Source organism: Mchenga conophoros, linkage group LG3 (genome assembly GCF_057382185.1).
Source record: "Mchenga conophoros isolate Kocher_MC1m ecotype Shallow Benthic linkage group LG3, M_conophoros_male_GT1.1, whole genome shotgun sequence".
In the NCBI taxonomy this organism is placed as follows: domain Eukaryota; kingdom Metazoa; phylum Chordata; class Actinopteri; order Cichliformes; family Cichlidae; genus Mchenga; species Mchenga conophoros.
The window spans coordinates 43,592,541-43,614,658 of record NC_140528.1 but is presented as its reverse complement, the minus strand read 5'-3'; the positions used below and the strand labels follow the sequence as shown (position 1 = coordinate 43,614,658).

General features: G+C 38.3%; 1 protein-coding gene across 1 annotated transcript; it reads right to left on the bottom strand.

The window, feature by feature from the left end:
- Positions 1 to 7,378: 7,378 nt before the first annotated feature.
- On the bottom strand, positions 7,379 to 20,915 carry LOC146578845 (uncharacterized). The gene is made up of 9 exons (XM_085268881.1): positions 20,889 to 20,915; positions 19,408 to 19,671; positions 19,083 to 19,328; positions 18,820 to 18,996; positions 18,631 to 18,711; positions 15,310 to 15,408; positions 14,389 to 14,487; positions 10,155 to 10,247; positions 7,379 to 7,790 (listed from the first exon to the last, which is right to left on the bottom strand). Exons 1-9 carry the CDS (start codon positions 20,893 to 20,895, stop codon positions 7,729 to 7,731), a joined length of 1,128 nt encoding a protein of 375 aa, XP_085125007.1. The 5' UTR covers positions 20,896 to 20,915; the 3' UTR covers positions 7,379 to 7,728.
- Positions 20,916 to 22,118: the final 1,203 nt, after the last annotated feature.

Sequence of the window (22,118 nt, the reverse complement as noted above, 5' to 3'; positions counted from 1 at the left end):
GTAGTATTTTGTATTGTATTAATTGCAGACTGGGATTTCTTATCATTTGAAAGGGTTTTAAGCATATCTGACTGAAAAGTCTGCTTCCCACTTTGCAATAGGAAGGGATATTGATTCATCTATTTTAGAGAGTGTTTTGTATATTTTAGACAATGATTTGGGCAGATTAAGAGTAAAACATTGTACCACACTTGGTAGTGTTTGTAATTCAATTTGACTGGGTTTATCTTATTATTTTTTTACTATGGATTTAATTTGTTGATATTCTAAAAATCTTTTCTTGTTGATCCCATGTTGTATAACTAGTCTGTCAAACGGAATAAAGTCTGTTCCTTCTAAATTCCTTCTTCCAAGTATTTAATTTCTTTGCAACTCCAATCTGGGAAGTTAATCAGAATCAGAAATACTTTATTAATCCCGAAAGAAATTATAGGTTACAGCAGGCAGCACGCTAATGGCGCATGCACACTTACGAAGGAACCCTCTGACCAAACATACTTTACACAAACATCACATTGAGGAGATATGTCAGAGAGAGTCCGATTAGCAAGAACCCTGTTTTCATGGTTCCGAAAAGGTAGATGTCTTCAGTGTCCTCGATCGACAGTCCTGGCACATGACCCTCCAGTTATGCCACCCGCCCATCGTGTATCTGGCAGGGAACGTCCCTCCAGGACACTCAGGCTTACCTGAGCCCAGGCTTGTCATTGTCAATTGCATTCAGGGACCAGCTGATCAAATCCATAATTCCTCTTTTAGGTTTTAGAGAACAGACTGTGAGAGAGTGTTCCAAGGAAAAGTAATACAAAAAACATGAGACTAGACAAGGGCACAAGAGGCTAAGCAGGGAAGCTACGGGAGAGGAGGAGAGGAGAAAAGTGCAACCGCCTTCATCAAGAGCAAGAGATAAAATGAACTATGTATAATTAGGGGTAGAAGTTACTAATTAGTGGGATGTGAGTGTGCATTAATCTGTCAGAATGATAAACTGGAGCTCTCACCCTAAATACAGACTGAGGGGATCAGACCAAAGAGGAAGGACATGAAAACAGACCAGGTGGAAGCTGACATCGTAACATCATAAGTCAAAGGTGATGTGTTGTCCTTCAGAGCAGGTAGCCTTGACACTGGTGAAACTTTGTTTTCACAGCTCAGGGTGGAAATTTTATGCCACATCTTTCTGTTTTATTTAGCAAAATAAACATGTCACCTGGTCCTTGCCTGCTTTTGTTTGAGTTCATTCTTTTTTTTATTGTGCAAACAATAGAGTCTGTTTCAAGGTGAAGTGTTCCCAGCTGCTCGCACATGTCAGTCTGCTGTTTTCCTCTAGCTCAGAGTCACAAACTGCAACCACGTGAGGAACAAATTCAACACAGAATCAAGATCAAATATTTAGTTTTTCTCAAGATTGTTTCTAGAAAGAAGTTCCATAGTCATAGCTGAGGAGACACCGGAGCGTCATGAAAGGAAAAGCAATAAGAAACCATCTCACCATCGAACTAGATAGTGAGCATGATGAGTGACACATCATCATGTCATCATGTCAGTCATAATGTATTTTGTAGCAAAAATTTTCTGGCACAACTTCACCTGCTTCCAAGGTGCATGGAGAGGATGAAAGAATTCACAAAGCAGGTTAAAAAAAAAAGAAAATAAAGGGGGGCCGGGGGTCTTTAATGGTAAAAGCACGTTTAAATAAGAAAACAAGATTACATCATCACATAGGAACACATTTGTTAAAAGTTTGGAACTTTTAACAAAGTTTGCTTTTAACTTTCGGTGATAAAAGGATTCAAGTTTGATTTGTTGCTTGTAGCAAAGAAAAACATCACTTTCTCTCAACTCTGTGAAATTTAAAAGAACATTGGCAGTGCGAGGTAACAGCGTCACACTGTGTGATGGAGCGTCAGCGTCACATGGGCGCACACAACCCACTTCCCTGTTCACTCTGTTTGCACTAAGAAAGTTAAAACCACCATTACTGTTCTCCATGAACAAGAGTTTACAGTTACAGAACATACTACACTTTGACTTACCCTTCATTTCTGAGGCGAGCACATGCTTGCCTGATATTTATTTATTTATGTACCGGATTCACAAAATAAGTTGTTGGAATAATGACCAAAAGATTTAAGAAAAGCTAACTTATACAACTGAGTTTTCAGTAGTGATTTAAAAAGAATCAAAGGTCCAGTCAACCTGACAGGCCGATGGAGGCTTTTCCAAAGTTTAGGAGCTAGTGTGAATACAGTAGAAGATTGAAATGGTCTGAAACAGTGGTATGTAGTGCGGGGTTTTATTTAAGCAAAAGGAAGACACTGGCATGCATTCAGATGATCTTTTAGAGGAGCCAGGAGGTGATGAGTATAATCTCGTTGAGGAGGAGTAATGGCAAGTTGTGGAGATCTGGATGAAAGTTAAATAACAGGGTTTGCTGAGACACTTGGATAAACTGATAGGTTCCACTTCCAGGCTTGTTCTGTGATCTGCTACTGCCCAAAAGATTAAAGACCTTCTTCACAATCATCAAACAATGTGGCAGGAAAACCAGACTGAGTGGCATCCAAGGCATTTCATTGGTTATTAATAACAAGTTATGAAAGTAGAGATGCCATTGATGCCTAACATTTATGGAATATTATCTTAACTTGTGTTTAACAACCGAACAATGTTGATTGACAGGGTGAGTGTCACAAAGATACCAGGGGCAAATGTAAAGAAAAACACAAGCATTCATTACCTCTGACACACACACACACACACACACACACACACACACACACACACACACACACACACACACACACACACACACACACACACACAGTGAACATATTTTTTGTATGACTGAAGTGCAGTTTATCTGCCAGGTTTCTCTGCTGTGATTCAAGGTGAAGTGACATAATCTGTATAAAGCTACCATCAAGTTTATGTCTAACCTGTCTCTATAAGAGATGTACATGTGTAAAAGCTGTGATCAATACAACTTTCATGCTTATCTCTGTATCAGAGTCTGGGGCAGAGCAGAGATGCTCTGATTAGAGACGTAAGACTTCACAGACATTACATAACATAAAGAAAACACTTTGTAAACACTTCACAATACAGATGTTTAAATGGACTTTTAATGGGAGTGTAACTGCCTCCCCTTACCTTCACTTCATATGGTACAGATGTGAGAGGTGACACAAAACACTAGTCAGTAGTGTGACGGTGTCAGAGCAGGTTTTAATATTCAGTTCAGTTTTATTATTTAACTTTGACATAAAGTCCACAGTGTCCTATTTTATGATCACATCGATAATTAAGGAACAATAAGTGTAAAACTGTATGCAAGAGTCTGTATCGTGTTACTCATCATGGAAACAAAGACATTACCTAACACGGTGAATCACAGTGATTCATAAAGACCACCAGCAGCCAGCTGACGGACAGCTGTTTCCCAAGATCTGTGAAAGCCATCTGTCCACCCGCCCTTCCCTCTGCTCCTGTGGAAACACCGTCACATAGACCCATTGACCCCCTGCACGTACACTCACATCCTGTTACTGTACTCTAAAGAATGCTGAGCATTTATCTTTTTTTAAGTCTTTTTATTCATTTATTTATCTTTTTCTGCATTTTCTTTTTCACTGAGAGCAACACTGCAATTTTTATTATGTTCTAGCAACATAATGACAAAAAAATAAATCTTCAGTCTTCAATCATGACTCTGACTCTTATGGGATAACCCCATATGAGCAAAGTGGAGAATACCTGAGTGACTCAATACACCTGGTGCCTGATTTCTTGTACATGAATCATAAACAGATGTAAATTCACATATGCAAATCTTTACAAAGAACAATGTCTGGCCAGCACAAATTAAAGAAACTGACATCTGAATATTTACTTTTTCGAAAAACATGATGATATCATGCCTGAATCAAAACAAAATGTCACAAACTCATCAGGGACCATTCTTATATTTTAATGATCATATCTCTGTATGTATGCATGTAACAGTACGCTGCCATGAATGGTAAGTGTATTATTTAAAAAGTTCCAACAAACTATTGAGATTATTTCACTTTATTTTTCTAAAAAGATGAACATCCATCAGTCAAGAATTAGAGAATAGTTGTCAGTAGCAACTGGTGACATGTCTGTCTGTATATCTCTGTCAATCTCTCTCTGGTCACTGTTAACAAGTCATTATGAAAAAACAAACACATAAAAGCTTCTGTCATGGACCCCGTTTTCACTGACTTCCTGCCGAGGTGTGTTCTCTCTCTTTCTCTTTCTCGCCTTCTGTTTGTTTTGATTTTACCACCTGCTGTGGAAAAGGTTAGGTTAGGTGAGTAAAGTGAACCAACATTCAGTACAGAAAAATCCAGGGTTAATCCTGAAGTTACCTGCATAAGACAAAATTCTGCTTCATACTACAGGCCTTTGGTCTTCAGCGTCTTTGTGGAGGACAGTTTATAAACTTCTACCACCTGAGGAGCGAATGCCTCATCATCCTCGCCTCAGAACAGATAGCAGAGATGAGCAAAGCCAAAATTAAACAAACTAAAAGTTCCACAAATGTAATCGTAATTAAAAGAATAAAGGATATGAATAAAACTGTTGGATCATCAGTCTGAGCCAATTCATCTCTTTGGATCAGGAACTAAAAATGCAAAAGAAACAGACTCATCTGTTGACAGTGAGACAGTTTTTAAATTATTATTAACAGTTATCATTATTATCAACAGACAGGTCAAAGGTCAGACGAAAACCACCATTTGTTGAGCATTCTGAAGCTCCTCTGCTGCCACCTACTGGCCCTATGACTGATGTCTTTCTACACAGTGCATACACTCACTGGCCACATTTTTAGGTACACTTTGTTAGTCCTGGATTGAACCGTCTTTTTGCTTTCAGAACTGACATAATCTCTCCTGGCATGGACTCAACAAGGTGCTGGAAATATTACTCAGAGGTCCGTATAGAGATGATAGCATCACACAGCTTCAGCACATTTGATGATGTGGATCTGAAACATCGCTAAAGTGCTGCACTGGATTTTCAAGGTTTGGTGCAAATGTTAGACATGTGTTTATGATAAAAATAAGGCTTTTCACCCCCACGATGTTCTTTTTGTTGAAAGTAACTGTAATAGCTTTATATTCTAATACTTGTTTACTGTTTACTCTTCTGTCAGAGTCCAACTTCAACTGAGAACTGCAGTAGACTCATTTAGTTGTCAGCACTTCAGTGTCACTACACTGGCAGCACAAGACCATGTTTTGGTCAGTAGTTGGTAATTTGTTCGTCTGTTGATGTTATAGCGATTTTCACAATAATAAAAATGTTGCACAAGAACACAAAGTATTTAATTACAAAGGTTTTGTTTAGTTCCCACCATTGTCAAAGTAGAGTTAAAACAATGCTTTTCTCAAACCACAAAAGAACTTAAAATACACTGAGGTCAGTGTAAACAGTGACCGACACCTTAAGTCCAACAGAGGAAAAAAGTTTCACAAACACTCAGGTTAAAATTCACTCAGACTGAGTACTGAGGAGTCCACAAAGCATGAGAAGAAGCTGCTACATGTCTAAATACATTGACTTGCTGCCATGTGATTGGCTGATTAAATATTTCTAATAACATGCAGTTGAAGGGGTGTACCCAATAAAGTGGCCAGTAACATTGACCTAAATGTACATCACTGCAAATTTGAAACCAATCCAGACCTGGTAGAGCAAAGTCAACTGCTAATCGTGGAGGTTGGTGGTTCGATTCCAGTCTGCATGGCAAATATGCCAAAAGGGGCTTTGAATGCTCAGTTGGAGCAGAAAAGCTGATCATCACATGAAACATAGATGAAGAATTTTCTGCAGCATCGACATGCACGTATGTCTGTATGTTCCCTAAGGTGAGTGGGCTGGTCTTAAAGAAACTTTGCATTAACATTATATAGGACACTGTGAGTGGCAGCATCTATTTGACTTATACAAATATCTTATACAGATGCTGTAAACATCTGTGCTTTTCACAGTCTAGTTGAGCAAAGAATGAAATGTTAGATTAAAATGAGTCACACTATAATGTCCATACCATCATATTACAAAGATTGTAGTATAGATGTGTCTGTCTGTGTGCTATAAGTTTTTTAAACATAGATAAAAAGAAGTCGAAATTACACGAGGCAGTTAAAGTCACTCAGAATGATCCTAAAATCAGTGGTTGGAGCTCTTCAGTGTCACTAGATGGCAGCACCAGACCGTGCTTTAAGCTGTTGTTGGTGCTTTTTACTGTCTGTGGATGCTGCTGGAATCAGCTACGTACAGTCAGCTGTAAACTGACCAGTTATTGATTGTATATAATTAAAGTGGCCGGAAAGACCGTGGGGACAGTTTAGGCACAAAACTGATCACATCTACAGACAGATAATTATTTGGGTTTGAACAGATGACACTCATCCTCATACCTATAATAATAAACATGTAGAGCTCAAACCTCTTCCTACCTCTCTGAGAACAAAGTTAAATTCATGTTTTTACTGAGGAGCGTGTAAGCATGGATTGAAGGAAACCAGAGAGACACTGTATAAAATCACTCTAACACAAACTCGAGGCGCTGCTTTGAAAAATGAAGCAAACAAAAAAGCAACAACAAGCGATACAAGAAAACTTCCACACAGACTGCTGCTAAATGCAAGTCTCACTTTTCCACCTGAACCAGTGCTAATCTTAGATTTTCTCTCCTGATTCATTCCAGATTATTCTAAATTATGAATGAATGGTTTACTTCACCTCTTTGATAATAAAAACGTGTCATATGACAGGTCCCAGTGGTATTTGGTATTGCAGAAATTCAAAATAAATAAATATCAGTAGAAGTTACTCTCTTTCAGACACACATGATTCATGTTAGTGTGCATTTGTTATGGCCGCATAATCTGACCCAGATTTTGGCTGAATCGACACCGAGATCATCATCATCACACTGAACGAGGACAGATGTCGTCACTATGTGTCCTGTGCAAGCACAACCACACATAACAACACAGTAACTAAGATGCATCTGAAAGATATCTGTTGATGGAGACGTATTTATTTCAAACAGCATCTAAAGTCTCACATATTTCATTTCCTTGAATCTAAACTTACTGTACACAGACACATACGAGCTTCTCAAGCTTTTGTGTGAAGTTTCCAGCCACTGAGTGATCTTAGTGCTGCTCTCAGTCTGAGGTTGTGGTTTTATTGATATTTGTTGTTTTCTATCTGCTCTGTGGAGACGTGCATGGGTTAGCCACAGCAACTCATGTTTTCCATCAGAGAGCTTCATGAAACCCACAGAACCACACGAGAAGAACAACAAGTCCGACCAAAGTTTATTGATCCTGCACAAAAAAACAGATTTCTGCTGTGGAGACGACAGCAGGGTCCCACAAGTTACTGATTATTTTAAATACATTGCATTATGTTTATTTATCAGTTATAGACTATATAATACATAGCATATACATACAGTATAATGTTTCTGTTTTGGCCTTAGAGACATAGAGAGGCAGTGTGACAAAAATACAAATTTTTCGAGCTTCTTTACAAAAACGTCTCATCACCCATTACGTTTCTCTTTGTCTGTCTGCAGTTTTGTGAGTGCATTTAATGAAGAGATCAAACAAAATACATACACATCCTTTTTATAACGAAAGCCCTCTGCTCTGAGGACCTGTGTGGACCAGCAGCTGGTTGTCAGGTTGGACTAGCAGATTTCTTCAGTGAGGAATAGACAACATTTGGATTTGATGGAAGCTCTGAAAACACAAGAACACACAGTTCAAACAATATGAGACCAGTCAGAGTTAAAATAACTCACTCATTTATTTTAAAAAAGTCAACATTTTCACATTAATAGTCTTGGAGCCAAACTGTCACAAATAATGTGAAATAGACCAACCAGGAAGTGCGACTCAGAGCCTCCCTGTTTCAAAAAAACATACTGATGAGCGCCACGAAAATTTAAGTTGGAGGATCCAAATTGGAAACATATTCACATATATAGGTAATCTTTTTATTAGGTCTTCTATCCAAACTCAAAGAAAGACTAAATCTGAAAATACTTCCAGCAGGGCAGCTCAAATACGTGGATTCTGTGGATAACAACAAAAAGGCTGCAACTGACCAAAGAGTGCAAAACAACCAGGCAGTGGTTTCCTTCCTGACTGCCTGAACTTTTACAGTTTCACCTCCCTTAAATTCTTCACTAAGTTCAAACCACATCCTGTGCTCACACTGAACGTTAACATGGGACTCATAAATCATTAAATATGAGCATAAATCCAAACTTCAACATTATCCTTTGGCAAAGTAATTTGCCCAAGACCCACAGAAAGGGATTCAATCACCATAATAAACTGTATCATTTGTAGTATTATACACTGATTCCTGGGGCCAAATTCTTTCAGCTGTTTGCCCGGGTGTTACAATAAAGTTCAGCACCCAAATGCCAAACAGACTCAACTTTGTCACAAAATATATACACTGTACCGGATACTCTGAACAGTCAATCAGCATGGTTGAATAGACGACAGTAAGGACCCATTCCCCTGCTCAAAGTTGCAGAGAAGCAACCTTGTCGTCCCTGGCGTACAGCAAAACAGACAAGGCCATTTCTGTGTGGACTTTGTGTCTCCATGGGCAAGTTGGTGGGATTAGGTTAATGATTCTAAGTTGCCCACATGTGTGAGTGTGAAAGGTTGTCTGTCTCTCTGCGATAGACTGGTGACCAGGGTGTCTCTGGCCCTACGACAGCTGGAATTGACTCCTGCCTCCTGCAACCCTGATGTAGAGATGGACAGATGACAGCTGTGTCCTAAATCCATTAAACTGGAGGAAAAAAAGACGCACATGACAATTTTATGTCAACCACAATTTGACTTTGTTGATCACTCCAAAAGAATAACTACTTATCTGCATGATTGAGCATGCATCGAGACTCTTTAAATGAAGTTAGAATAATCATGGAAAGGATTTCCACATTAATAAATGTCTTTCTATTAAGTACTTTTATTGGACTAACACAATTTGCACGGGCTGGATCAACTCAACTGAATTCAGTTGGACTCAACTGCAGTAAACAAGTTCACTCATCATGAGTTAATGAAGTTGGTTCATAAAGTTGGAATAAAAGAATTGCATAATGCTCAAATAAAGCAATTTAACCGCGTGGAAATTCACTCAATGATTTTTTTAAACTCCACACAGAAATGGCCTTGCCTGATGATGGATTTGAGCTTAGGAACTTCTTGCTTTGAGGCAACAGTGCTAAACACTGCACCATCAAACTGTCAATCCAAACTAAAAAAAAGTAGGAAAGCTGATTGATACCGAATTTTCTTTACTTTTCTGTCCTTGACAGGTTCAGCCACAATAAATAGAGATAGCATGCATGTGGTGTGTGTATGTTCTGTCTTCTGTGTTGCATGTGATATTGTGATATTGTGATATCGCAAATCCAGGCAGTTACGCACTCTTGCTATACATGAATAAATGTAACTAGTTTTAAGTTGTTGAAAGCAGATCCTACATGATTTAATTACGTTCACCATAGAAACATAAAGTCATTGTGTTCAAGTTACATGTTTGGCTCTTAAATGTAAATGTAACATTAAATGTAACAACCACACAATGTCACTTTTAAGGGAAATGATTCCTTAAATGTTTAAGTCCATGCCCTTAAAAATGATCATTCTAGAGATTAATGTTCCCCTTCAGTTTTTCAAAAAAGAATATCTGTGATAAACATAGAAACTCCTCTTTGCTGATCCTAGCTGTGTTTCCACACAAAGCAAGACTTGCAGCTGATCTCAGGACAAGTGAAAGTAGATCCAGAGGAAGCTTGTCTAGCATGATAATCTTCTCCCAAAGACTAGAGGCTTATCCACAACGTGCAAACAATCAGTAAAAGCAGCTGGCATCTTAGCTCCAGCCACTGTTAACAGTAACGCCTGTGAAATGAAGATGCTAGTGTCTCTATGCTGGAGGCAAACTTGACAACAAGCAATTGTTGATAGCATAAGATGGCATTAATGTAAAGGATGGATGCAAATACATGAGAAGCTTATCTGAGCTGAAAGCAGATATTTTTTATTGACTCGACCTTCCACACAAAACAATACCTCTGCTCCGGTTGGTTGGCTGCTGCTGGTGATGATGTAATATTTTGAGGTCACTGTATGTGATGTCATCACCTCCAGATTTCCCTCCACTGGCTGAAATGAACCAAAATAAACATATAGATATGTATAGATGACTGCATAATAAATCTCACTGGACATTTAAGAAAGTTGGTCTTCCTTCTTTTTCTTGTCTGCAGTGGGACACAAGCTGTGTGTTTGTGTGCTTTTTGGTGCACATATACATATACAGACAAATAGAAAAAAAATAGTTTTGCTTTGGTTTCTTTTATGTGTAAACACAACACTGGTCCATTTCTTAAGTTAGGGGAAGTTTTTGTACTTCAATGATTGTTAAGTGGCTTAAGAAATTAACAAAAAGAGAAATGTACCTCTGAAAATGGAAACTAGAAAGATGAAAGATGAAAATGAGTGAAAAAGCAGCCAAAACAAAACTTTAAGTCTTCAGAGATCCTGGAGAACTATTGCTCAAGACTTTAATGCATTACAAGAAAATCACTTCTTATTTTCTATCTCCTTTCATATGAAATGTTAAAAAAGAGGCGTGGCTCAAGAAGTTGCTCCTACAAAAACTATATAAGAAACATAATTCTATATTGTTGATGTCTTGGTTGTTCAGGGTCTACAATTTTTTTAAGGTTGTAATTAAGGCTTTGTTTTTGTTCCATGTTATGTTGTAAACACTTGCTAAAATGATAAAATACACAATTAGCCCATTCAAAGCTCCTTCAGTTCCCAGTTAAAACAGTCCAAATTCTTACAGCTCCAAAAACACCATCTGTGTGGTTCTGTGTCTGTATAGGAGCTCGGAAAGAAAGCGACTGGACTTCATCACGTTTCTTCACATTTCACGTCTCTTCTTCTTCAGTTCTAAAGTCAAATTGTGGAGAGTCCCAAGTATTTAATCCAGTGGGAGTTGTCTCACTGACCCACTATTGATCATGTGCCTCATCACAGGTAACGTCTCACAATGGTTTCACTATAAACCTCTGCTGATACTGACCTGATGAGGCTGATGAGAGTTAAATATTTCTCAGTAAAAGCTCAAGTTGTGATTCCCTGATGGGCGCAAAAAACCATCATATGACCAGATGAAGAATAAAAACAGACCAAATTTAGCCCTCGGATTTCTAATTAAGAAAAAGTCCTGGTGCTAAGCTTAATGTCCAGGCTGAAAGTTGACCCAAGACTCAAACCTAGAGCTAGAAACATTCACGTCATTGTGATGTCACTTTGAATGTGATTAAAATGTGTCCACGTGAAAACAACAGTTGGCAAGAAATTCTTCTTTTAAAAAAGTTGTGCTGGAAAAAAGTAAATGCATTCAGTTCTATCAGTTTATCTTCAGACTTTAGGATTTGTTGGCTGTGGTCTTCTGGCTGCATAAGGATCAATAATCTATTAACTCTACTTTATAGTCACCATATTTGTTGTTGCATGCACCAGTGTTGGTCAAGTTACTTGAAAAAAGTAATCAGTAACTAATTACTGATTACTTCCCCCCCAAAAGTAATCTCGTTACTTTACTGATTACTTATTTTCGAAAGTAATTAATTACTTAATTACTTAGTTACTTTTTAAAAACACGATTTACAACCTGAAGAGGTGATAAAGTGATAGATCTTTCAGCCCAATTCTACTTTTTCTGCATAATCCATCATACAAAATGTAATCAAATGGAAAAGTCCCTTTTTAAAACTTGTTTTATCAGTTTTAATCTTTTAACTTTATGCATCAAGCAAAAATGTAATTATATGCAACATTCTCTGACTGGAAGAAAATTTTTAATATTTAAACCTATTTTCTGCACATTCCAGCACATAATTTTTTTTTTGTGTTTACACTCAGTCTTTCAAATAGATGCAAGTAAAACACAGCAGAAAATAAATAAAGTTAAAGACTAGCGGTCCTGTTGCTCTATTATCACCTGTAAAGCAGGACTGCGGTAGGCGGAGGTTTACCCTGGTGCAGGTGTGCCGCGGTCAGTTTAAGAATCCTCGAGTTTCTCTGTGAGTTTCCCATTACGTCGTTGCGCACTCGGTGCTTGCTTGGAAGTTTAGGGGACGCTAATGTTTTTGTCACTTGGGATCAAACTCAAAGTAAGGTCAGTACTTCCACGCTTTAATCGCTGCATGCTCATACTCTCTCCAGTACTCGATATATGATCCACTGTTGATCTGCACACAGCTGTTGTCACGAACGGCGCACTCGCTTACGTCACTGTCATGAGACATTCTCGCAAAAAAAAAAAAATCACGGTTTTAGTAACGCGGTAACGCAGCGTTCCTACGGGAAAGTAACGGTAATCTAATTACCGATTTTGCAATAGTAATCCCTTACTTTACTCGTTACTTGAAAAAAGTAATCGGATTACAGTAACGCGTTACTGTCCATCTCTGGCATGCACTAACGATGACGTTACCACAGGCCTGTCACTGGTGCACTACTGGTGCTTCAGGTGAGCCAGAAGAAAACAAAAATAAATCTCATGTCTTCAACCTGAGTGCATCTGTATGCACCAGGTTACAAAAATTAAAAGGTACTGTATGTAACGTCATTGCATAATGAGCAACAGTGTCTAACAGGACACGAGTGCTGGAAGTGAAACATAGAAAGTGGTGTCAGTATACAGGATGTGTGTTAAAAGAAGTTATTTCCCAGTAAGCATCATGATCAGATTTCTTAGAAACTGCCAGCAGGTTTCAGAGGCCCTGTGGTCATCTTTCCTGTGTCATTTTACCAGAGAGTACTGTATAGACCAATACTTTATCACTACATATACACACTATCATCAGGACTATGATGAGAAGTCAATCTTTAAAACTTTTTAAACAAAACTCTACTGCAGCTCTGTGGTCATCCAGTTTCCTGTTTCTGATGAAACACTTTAACTGAGTTCACGGTTTAAAAAGCATTTCAGAAAGAGGAGGCTATAGATATGTAAATATAGATGTTTAAAATTCAGGTGTTAATGCATAATGTTTCTTTTATGAAGATTGTAACTGTAATAGTCTATAGTATAATGCTTAAGCTTACTCTCAGACATATAGACCAACCTTTTTTTGTGATACTCTGCTAAAAAAAGGATAACTTCTAACTTTATCAGAACACATCCATAAGAACAACACAGAGCAGCTCTGCAGGTTCTTATCTCACTCTTACTGCCTGTTTATGCCCTGTGCTTATCTTCAACATCATGCTGCTCTCTCGTATATTTCAGGTCTTTCTGATTCTGATGGAGCTACAATCCTTCCTTGTGAATCACCTCAGAGCCATCAAATATATTTAATGCTCAGACTTTTTTATACAATAACACATAAATGATACATTTGTGTGAGAAATGATGTTAATTTAAACATTTCATCTAAGACACCGTTAGTTTGATTCAGTGTCAGGACTTAATGATGTCATATTTAAAGCAGGGTTGCTTTAAATATGATGATACGGACAATTCATCACAGTTCTTACATGTTAAATGTTCCAGTGTTCCCTCTGAGCTGGGCGCGTGAGCAATCGCACACTGCTGACACAGACAATCTGCACTGCGCACAAAAAAAATCCAGCCTGAATTGAAATTGAAGTAAGTACATGTACTTATTTTCATTCCGCTGGTTTTCCGTGTGGAGACTGTGTCAGCAGTGTGCGATTGCTCACGCGCTCAGCTTAGAGGAACTGTTACTTAGTTTTGCCACGTGGCCTCTGACATGCATGTTAAATTAGATGTTGATTTTAACTTGGTCATACATGAGAATTTGAGTTTGTCTTCCTGTGTTTGCCCTGCAATAAGCTCTCAAAACCTCCAACTTTTAAAACAGATGGATGGTAAATCAATCAGTAAATTATCAAACCCCATGAATGGTTGCAAGGATGTATCACACAAGCCTGGATGCATATGAGCAGAGGTGTTTCAGAGGTACTCATACAGCCTGCAGCTCATTTATCCCAACAAAAAAATCCCTGACTGTGTTCATTTTGGCAGGATCTCCTCTAGTGTCCCTAAAAGAAATTCGTAACGTCTGTCCTGTATGTATAAAGAAGGATTTCTTGCTTGACCTCTCACCATCCTCCAACACAGGCTGCAACATGTTAGTAACAGCTGAGAGGATCCACTACAGATAATCAAATAGCATCTCAATATTTACAACAAATATCGTCCTTATGAAGGACAAAAACACTTGTTCTGAACCATGATGGAGACAAAGAAGAGCAGCTGTACCTCTGGTCTTTGATCTGTTTTCCTTGTCTCTGATGGTGATTTGTCCATAACTGACGTCTCCAGTTCGCACTGATGAGTAGACTCCAGCTGGATCACACTCTGCACAATAAAACACACAAAGAAGACATCAGTGCAGTAGTCATACTGGCACTTACCATTACATTAGAAACAACACAAAAAACTATTTAGATTATTTACTTTTTTAAATTGTGTAAATAGGAATGACACTTTCACTGTCAAGAAAGAAGAGAACAGAAGTGATACTAAAGGTTATATTTAAAGCAGACAACTGATCACAGCACTGTTTTAATGAAAACATGCTAAAAATCATGGGATGCGTGTACGTCACACTAAGTGCAAAATGTCTGCTAACTGCAAAAACTGCGCTGCGCTTCTTCTTTGCAGATATTTACAGGTTTTATAACTTTTGGTGCAAATAGTGATTTTCAATACTTCTGCCATAACTTCACATTATGCATCTTTCATGATGAACAGAAGAGATTAATAAGTATAAGGCGATGGCCTTACAAGTCTGAACAGACAATAAATTTGGTGTCTGTGCTTCAAGTGTTGCTGGAGCTTTCTGTTCTATAGATGAGAGTGGAAATCACACTTGTGCATGTGTGTACAGTAACCACAAGTTGCATAAAGCTGAAGCATACATGCACATAGCTTTGTGAAACTCATAAGGGATAAGTGTCAGCATCACTTGTTTCTGGGGGTGGAAAAACTGTGATGACCTCGCACTTTAATGCATTTCCCTGTTAATTATTTCATGACTTCAGCCCTGTTTAAATAAAGATGCTTAGCTTAAGAGTAATTAGTAAACAGTGTCAGACTGATCCAGACAGGAGTCGCAACACCTGCTGGACTCTTCCTCGCATTCTTATCCATGATGAAGACAAAGAAGAGCAGCTGTACCTCTTTTCTTTGACTTTCTTTGCTTCTCTTTGATGGTGACTTGCCCATAACTGACATCTTCAGTTCTCACTGCTGAGTAGACGGCAGCTGGATCAGTCTCTGCACAATAAAACACACACGGAGGACATCACTGCAGACAGTACGGTCATTTTTATACTACTTTTAATATTTTAAATATGATGCAAAACCATTTCAGCTACTGCTTTTGTGTCCAGTATTCAAATTAGCAGTGAAACAGCTGCTTTGTGCTGATGGTGCAGGCACCTTATCTGAGGTGCAAGTAAGACAGATGATAGGTATGATTAACAGAACTGAACATTTTTATTTTTTAATACATAAAATGAATATTTTGAAAATGAATATTTTTGTCAATGTATTGCACCTACACAGAGTTTAAAAATCCCTTTTACTGCCCTGCAGCGAAACCTGAGCAGTTGAGGTTTTTCATTAGAAACAGGAAACTGGACAACCACAGAGCTGCTGTGTTATGTTAACAGACTAACCACAGGCTGACAAACAGGCAGTCCAGCATGTAAAAAACAACCGTGTGAATGGTTCAGCAGGTGAGCAGTGTGAACATTTATAGACTAAGTGTTGTTGCATCACTTAAACAAATCTAATCTAAGATAAATAAAGTGAATTATTTCATTTGCATGCTAATGTGAAATTAAACCACAAGATATTAATTAAAGGCCATGCGTGTAGTGGAAGGGTGCAGTTTCTGCAATCTATGGTCCATAACCATCAAAACAAGTCTGGTCGCTGCAATAACCAGAACACTTTACGATGTTACACCTCTAGTATTAGGCCTCTGCTATTACACAATGTGTTGATCTGGTTTTGTAATCTCAGGTCCTGTCTCCTTATCTCTGCCTTCCTGTCTGTGACCTGAAAAACAATCAGTTTGTCATCTTGAAGTATGTCTCAACTCTTTAAAAGCATCTCAAGAACAAAGAATGCTGCAGGATGAGCCACTACTGATGTCACTGATGACAAATACACAGCCAGCAGAAAAAACGTCACCAAGTAGCTGTAAAATGAAGGTTTGGGTCCAGAAATGTTACGTGCCTAAAAAATGACGACAGCTGTGTATCTGAATACACTGAATAATCCATTTTTTCTATTAATAGATGCTTTTTTCGTTAATGCTGCCCTTGTCTGATTTTTACTGCACTAAAAACGTCTTATAGTATGTTTAAAAACTACAAATACAATAAAATAAATATATAAACACAATATAATACTATTCCCAAGTGAATAGTGCCTGGAGAGTGATGTGCCTTGGGTTTATTGATGAAGATAACATCTACAGAGAAGAGCTTTATTGTGTCCCCTCAATCAAAGAGATTAAACCTAGAGGCATATGTCACAGAAATTAAAGGCATTCACTAATAAGACTTTCTGAAACTAGTCTTCAACATTTGCCAAGGCTAAAGGTTTTTAATGTGTTTTTAAGATCAGGATAACCTAGGATTTTACCACCGAACAAAAGCTTTCTTCCTATATTATCTATAGAGAGCAAAGAGAGAGAGAGAGAGTCTTTTAATTACACAGGTCTGCAAAAAAATTTAATAAATAAAAATTCAGCTCCATGGGATATTTTTAGTAAATTATATGTTTGATCTCCATTTCCCTCCACCACATACAGTTTTTTTTTTGTAAAATATGATAAGTTTACATTTAAAAAAGCACAACACCAATACAAACACTATATTTTATATTTTATAGCTATGCATAATTTTTCTGAAATTCCTTACCTTTCGCTATTATTATTATTATTATTATTTTTTTTTTTACATATAATTTCTAGTTAGAGAAATTTCAGAGATTTATCCCTCAAAACTGTAAATACAAAAAAGTTGGACAACGTAGTTTCCCACCTCTGGAAGTTTTTTTTTAGAGTGTCTTCATAGACACTCCTGAATACTGAAGGAAAACCGGAAAATTAATATAATGCAAATTTGCAAAAAAACAAAAACAACATGTGTGTTCCAGCAGTGTGATTTGAATTCTAAGCATCCCAGAAACGATACAGAAAACCATAAAGTCAAACATGACTTTTAAAAACACCAGTATAACTTATATGGCCCTAAAGGTAAAAAACTACATTTTCTCCATAAATGATGTTGCTCCCGGTTTTGGGCAGATAACGGCGGACACGCGATAGTTCGCGCTGACGTCTATTCCAGTTAGGAAGTCTTACAAACAGCTGATCAGGTTGGCAAAGCGTGTTTCTGGAATATTATGTTTTTGTTCCTGCAAATACTTTTTACAAAATTTTTGCCTATGTGGACGGAAACCGTGACTTAGGACAAGCTGATGGCCTCTAAGTACAACTCCTCCGGTTTCATGTGCAAAACCAAAAATTGTTGCGCTAGCTTATGTGGTTGCAGTTCTACAGGGGTTTAAAAAGAATTACACAAAACAGAGTGTGCCCGCTCTGACCGGTCACTGCACATAAAATGTAAAAAATAAAATATAAAATACAAAAATCAACTATTTACATTTCAACTTTTAACTATTTAAATTTTCAGCTTTTTTCTTTTAAACAAATTTAAAGTGAAACAACACAAAACACTTCAAACCAGAACACAATAAAATATAAATTAAAATATGCAAAACAACAAGAAGATGCATATTCTGTCATATAGGTCTGGGATGATTTTTTGGGAGAGAGTTTTCCTGCTTGGAATTGCATACGTAGGATTCACTGCATGGATAAACTTTCTGAATCCTTTATCATCCGCAACTGAAAATAGTTGTGGATGATTACTATACCTTTCTAATGTGACGTTGTTGTCCCTGGCTCTCTTTCTCCCTCTCCTACCTGTTCCTGTGCTACTGGGAGTGTAACTACCGCCTCTCCGCCCTGTGTTCAGTGCAAACACAAGACTCACGTGCGGTGTGAAGCAAAAAAAGTGTGAGAGAGACAGAAAGAAAAAAAGCACGTCTCCTTTGTTCACTTCAAAGAGCCGACTCTAAGAATCGTTTCGTTTGCGATCGACACATCACTATTCACTATGAACAAAATATACCAGAATAAACCCCTAACCCCGAATTCTGTAGTGCTCTCGCTCTAAGCCTGAAATCTGCGGTCTCTTTTAAACTGCAGTTTAAAAATCATCTTTTTAAAAGTGCTCTTGGTAAATTTACTGTTTCAATGTTTTAGTGTTTTTCCTCTGAAGCACTTATTTAGATATTTCTCCTGAAAAGTGCAACATAATATTATACTTTAGCCACTTTACATTAACCATCAAAACAAGTTTTCTCCTTCTTTTGAATGTTGTTAGAAAACACACACACAGAGACACAGTCACACACCTTTACGCCGCCTCATTGGCTGTTGATGAGGATTTGAGATTTTGATTTCACTGTATCTGATATCATCTCTGACGTCGTCTTCTTCAAGTTATGATGACATGAGCCAAAATAAAAAATAAACAACATATAAATAAACAAAATTACACACACACACACACGTATATATACGTATATATGAAATCTTCTCACCTTCAGGCTTTCTGAGAACAAATCGCCTCACCAGTAGAGTTAGTACAACCAGCATGACCATAACACAGACTGATCCAAAAACTGACAAAATGCAGACAACAGCAGGAGAAAGGGATGCAGGAAGAGTGGATGTAGGTGGAGGTGTGGATGTAGGTGGAGGTGTGGTGGTGTGTTTCTCTAAAATAAAGCAAACACAGTCATTAAGTTGTCGTCACGTTGTGAATGTTGAAAGCTGCAGAAACACAGACAGGTGAGTGTGTCACCTGTGACAGTGATCCAGCTGGATGGAGACTCTCCATGACCGCTGATGTTACACTTGTAGAGGCCTTCATCAGACCTGGAAACATGCTGGATGGTCATGTGACCTGTAGGCTGCTTCCTGATGAGGGAGCCATCTTTATAGAAAGCAGCTGGGAGGTTGGAGGGAGTGGTCTCTGTTTTACAGAGCAGAGTGACGTCATCTCCCTCCATCACAGGGAGGACAGGACTCTGCAGGATCACTGATCCACCTCAACACAGAGACAAACTACAGCATTTCATCCATTTACACACAGCTTCATCAACACTAACTCCACACACTCAGCTTACCAGTGACTGTCAGGTTAACCATGTTACTGATGGGACCCTCTCTGGACTCACACCAGTAAACTCCACTGTCCACTTGATATGTGTTACTGATCTTACAGGAAGAACCAGCTGGTGTTCCCCACCCATCTCCACACTGAGTCCTCTGTTGTTTGCTTGTGTTTCTCCTCAGAGTCCATCCAGCAGAGGTGTCGTCCTCCTCACAGCTCAGAGACACAAAGTCTCCTTTAAAGAACTGAGAGCTGCTGGGACTCACAGTCAGACGAGCTGTGAGGGTTAAAAATCCTCATTACTTGTTGATAAAGCAAATAATACCATGATACCAAGAAAGCCAAAGAGAGAGCAATGGAGAAATACTGGTGAAGGTGCCCAAAAGTTGATTCTGTTCATCTGGATGTTGCGGGGTTTTTTTGTTTGTTTTTGTTTTTCTGGGGTGGAAAATGCTACGTCCAGATGAGCAGAATCAACTTGTGGGGATTCACTTACCTTATTGAGCATGCATCAAGAAGTAATGAAGGTGGCACCAGAAGATTCCACCTCCACCACTCCTTATCTGCTTAATTTATAATAGAATAACACAGGAACTGACCAGTCATTTTAAAACCTCTGAATATGAGGGACTGTCTATAAATATTGCTGTTATTCTAAAAAGCTAATGCAATACTTTTCCTAAAGCCATCAAATTAATGTCAAAGTCTGGAACATGTTGAGGCAAAATTTAAAAACAAACAATAATCATTAAAACGTTTATTTTTCAATCCCAAAAAGTTGATTCTGTTCATCTGGACGCAGTGTTATCAGTGGGAGAAATCCCACTTTATTTGTCAAAAACATTTATTTGTCAAATTAGAGCCATGACTGTAAATGCATTTGGTTGATTTAAGAATAATGCACAAACATTTTTAGATCATTCATGTCTTAAAGTTATTTTTGCTTTGAATCTTAAAACATCAGCATTCAAAAATCCACAATCGAAATTTTCAAATTTCAAGCAGTTTTAGGATATTTAGGACCCCTGTGCCTTTTGTTGAACACGATCATAGAGAAACTGGTGTCACTGAAACTGAACCAAAAACTAAACGTAATATAAAAGATTTTCAGGTTTGGCTTCAGTTCTTGGTTATGAAACAACATGGCCAACCGTCCAGTAGATCAACAGAATTTAAACAATTAACTAATAGTCATAACTATTCCCACCCACACACGTGTGCGCTCTCTAACACTTAAATTCAAATTCTTCTCTATAATTATTGTTCATGCTCCACTGTTTGTGTAAGGCTTTAGCTCATATTTGATGCCATTAATGTTCATTTTACACCTTCTTCCTTTGCTATGCTTGTGACATGGGATGCACATAATAAAGCCACAACTTCTAAATCAAAGTTTAGACTCTGCTCTCTGTCATCATCCCAAACCCAGCCCTCAGTTACCAACCAAAGCATACAATCAGAGTACAAAGATGTATAAATATATATATTACTTACTTGGCATGGTTGTGTTCTTTATTTCTGTTCTCGGTAATTGGATTTCTTTTTCTTATTTTTAAATGACACCAACTAAAGCCCGCCCCCTTCCCCTAACTGTATGTAGGCCCTCCCCTGCGTTTGCTTCCTCTCTCTCTTACGCTCTCTCTCTCTTTGTCCTCCTTCACTAATTTTTTTCCCCTATCAGGTCTGCCAGATGGGAATAAATAATGATTGCTCTGTCATTAGGGACGGGAGAGTGCCTCTGTCCCCTAGACCAAACATTCTTCTTCTATTGGTCAGTCAAGGTTTCAAAACCATCTGAACAGCGACACCCAATGGCCACTTTTGCTATTGTCACACATTGTCACTGGCGTTTGAACATGTGCAAATGTGAGACAGAAAGCACTTGGACCTAGAGAAAGTGCTTGTAGTTTGTGTGTGTGTGTGTGTGTGTGTGTGTGTGTGTGTGTGTGTGTGTGTGTGTGTGTCTGGGAGTTTGTGGCATCATAAATATTTTTCAATACTCTGGCAACCAAACCAGCGGGCAAGCCATGACTCAACATGCACCAAAACCTCAGTTACCCGTGGTCACCTGACATGGGTTTTTTGAGCCACACATCAATATTGAGCATGACATCCCTAGCATGTCCAATGTTTTTGAACGATTTTTTTTTGCTTAATTTACTATATCTATAACACACTGGATGAACACAATATTCACTCAGATGCATACTGATGTTTACTGTGTTGAAACACTACACAACAAGCAGTCTTGTGTTATTGTCGGCTTCTCTTTTTGATACCATGTCCTGCAATATAACAGAGCTACTTTGCATCTGCCATTCGTGTGCCAGACACTGCCAAGCCACGACTCCTATCCACTGGTGATATTGGATGCCACCTTATAAATACAGGTGAGTGCAAATAGGCTTTACATCCTGTACTGTCACACAAAGCTACACTATATTGCCAAAAGTATTGTTTTGTGTGCGCTCACACACATGTGAACTTGAGTGAAATCCCATTCTTAATTCATATTGGTGTAATATGATTTACAGCTATTGCCGTTTCATCTCTTCCGGGAACTCTTTCCACAAGGTTTAGGAGCATGTTTATAGGAATTTTTCTTAATTTTTCCATTTGTAAGGTTAGACACTAATGTTTGACAAAAAGGCCCGGGTTGTAGTCTCCACTCCAATTCCTCCCAAAGGTGTTCTAATGAATGGATGTCAGGACTCTGTGCTGGGC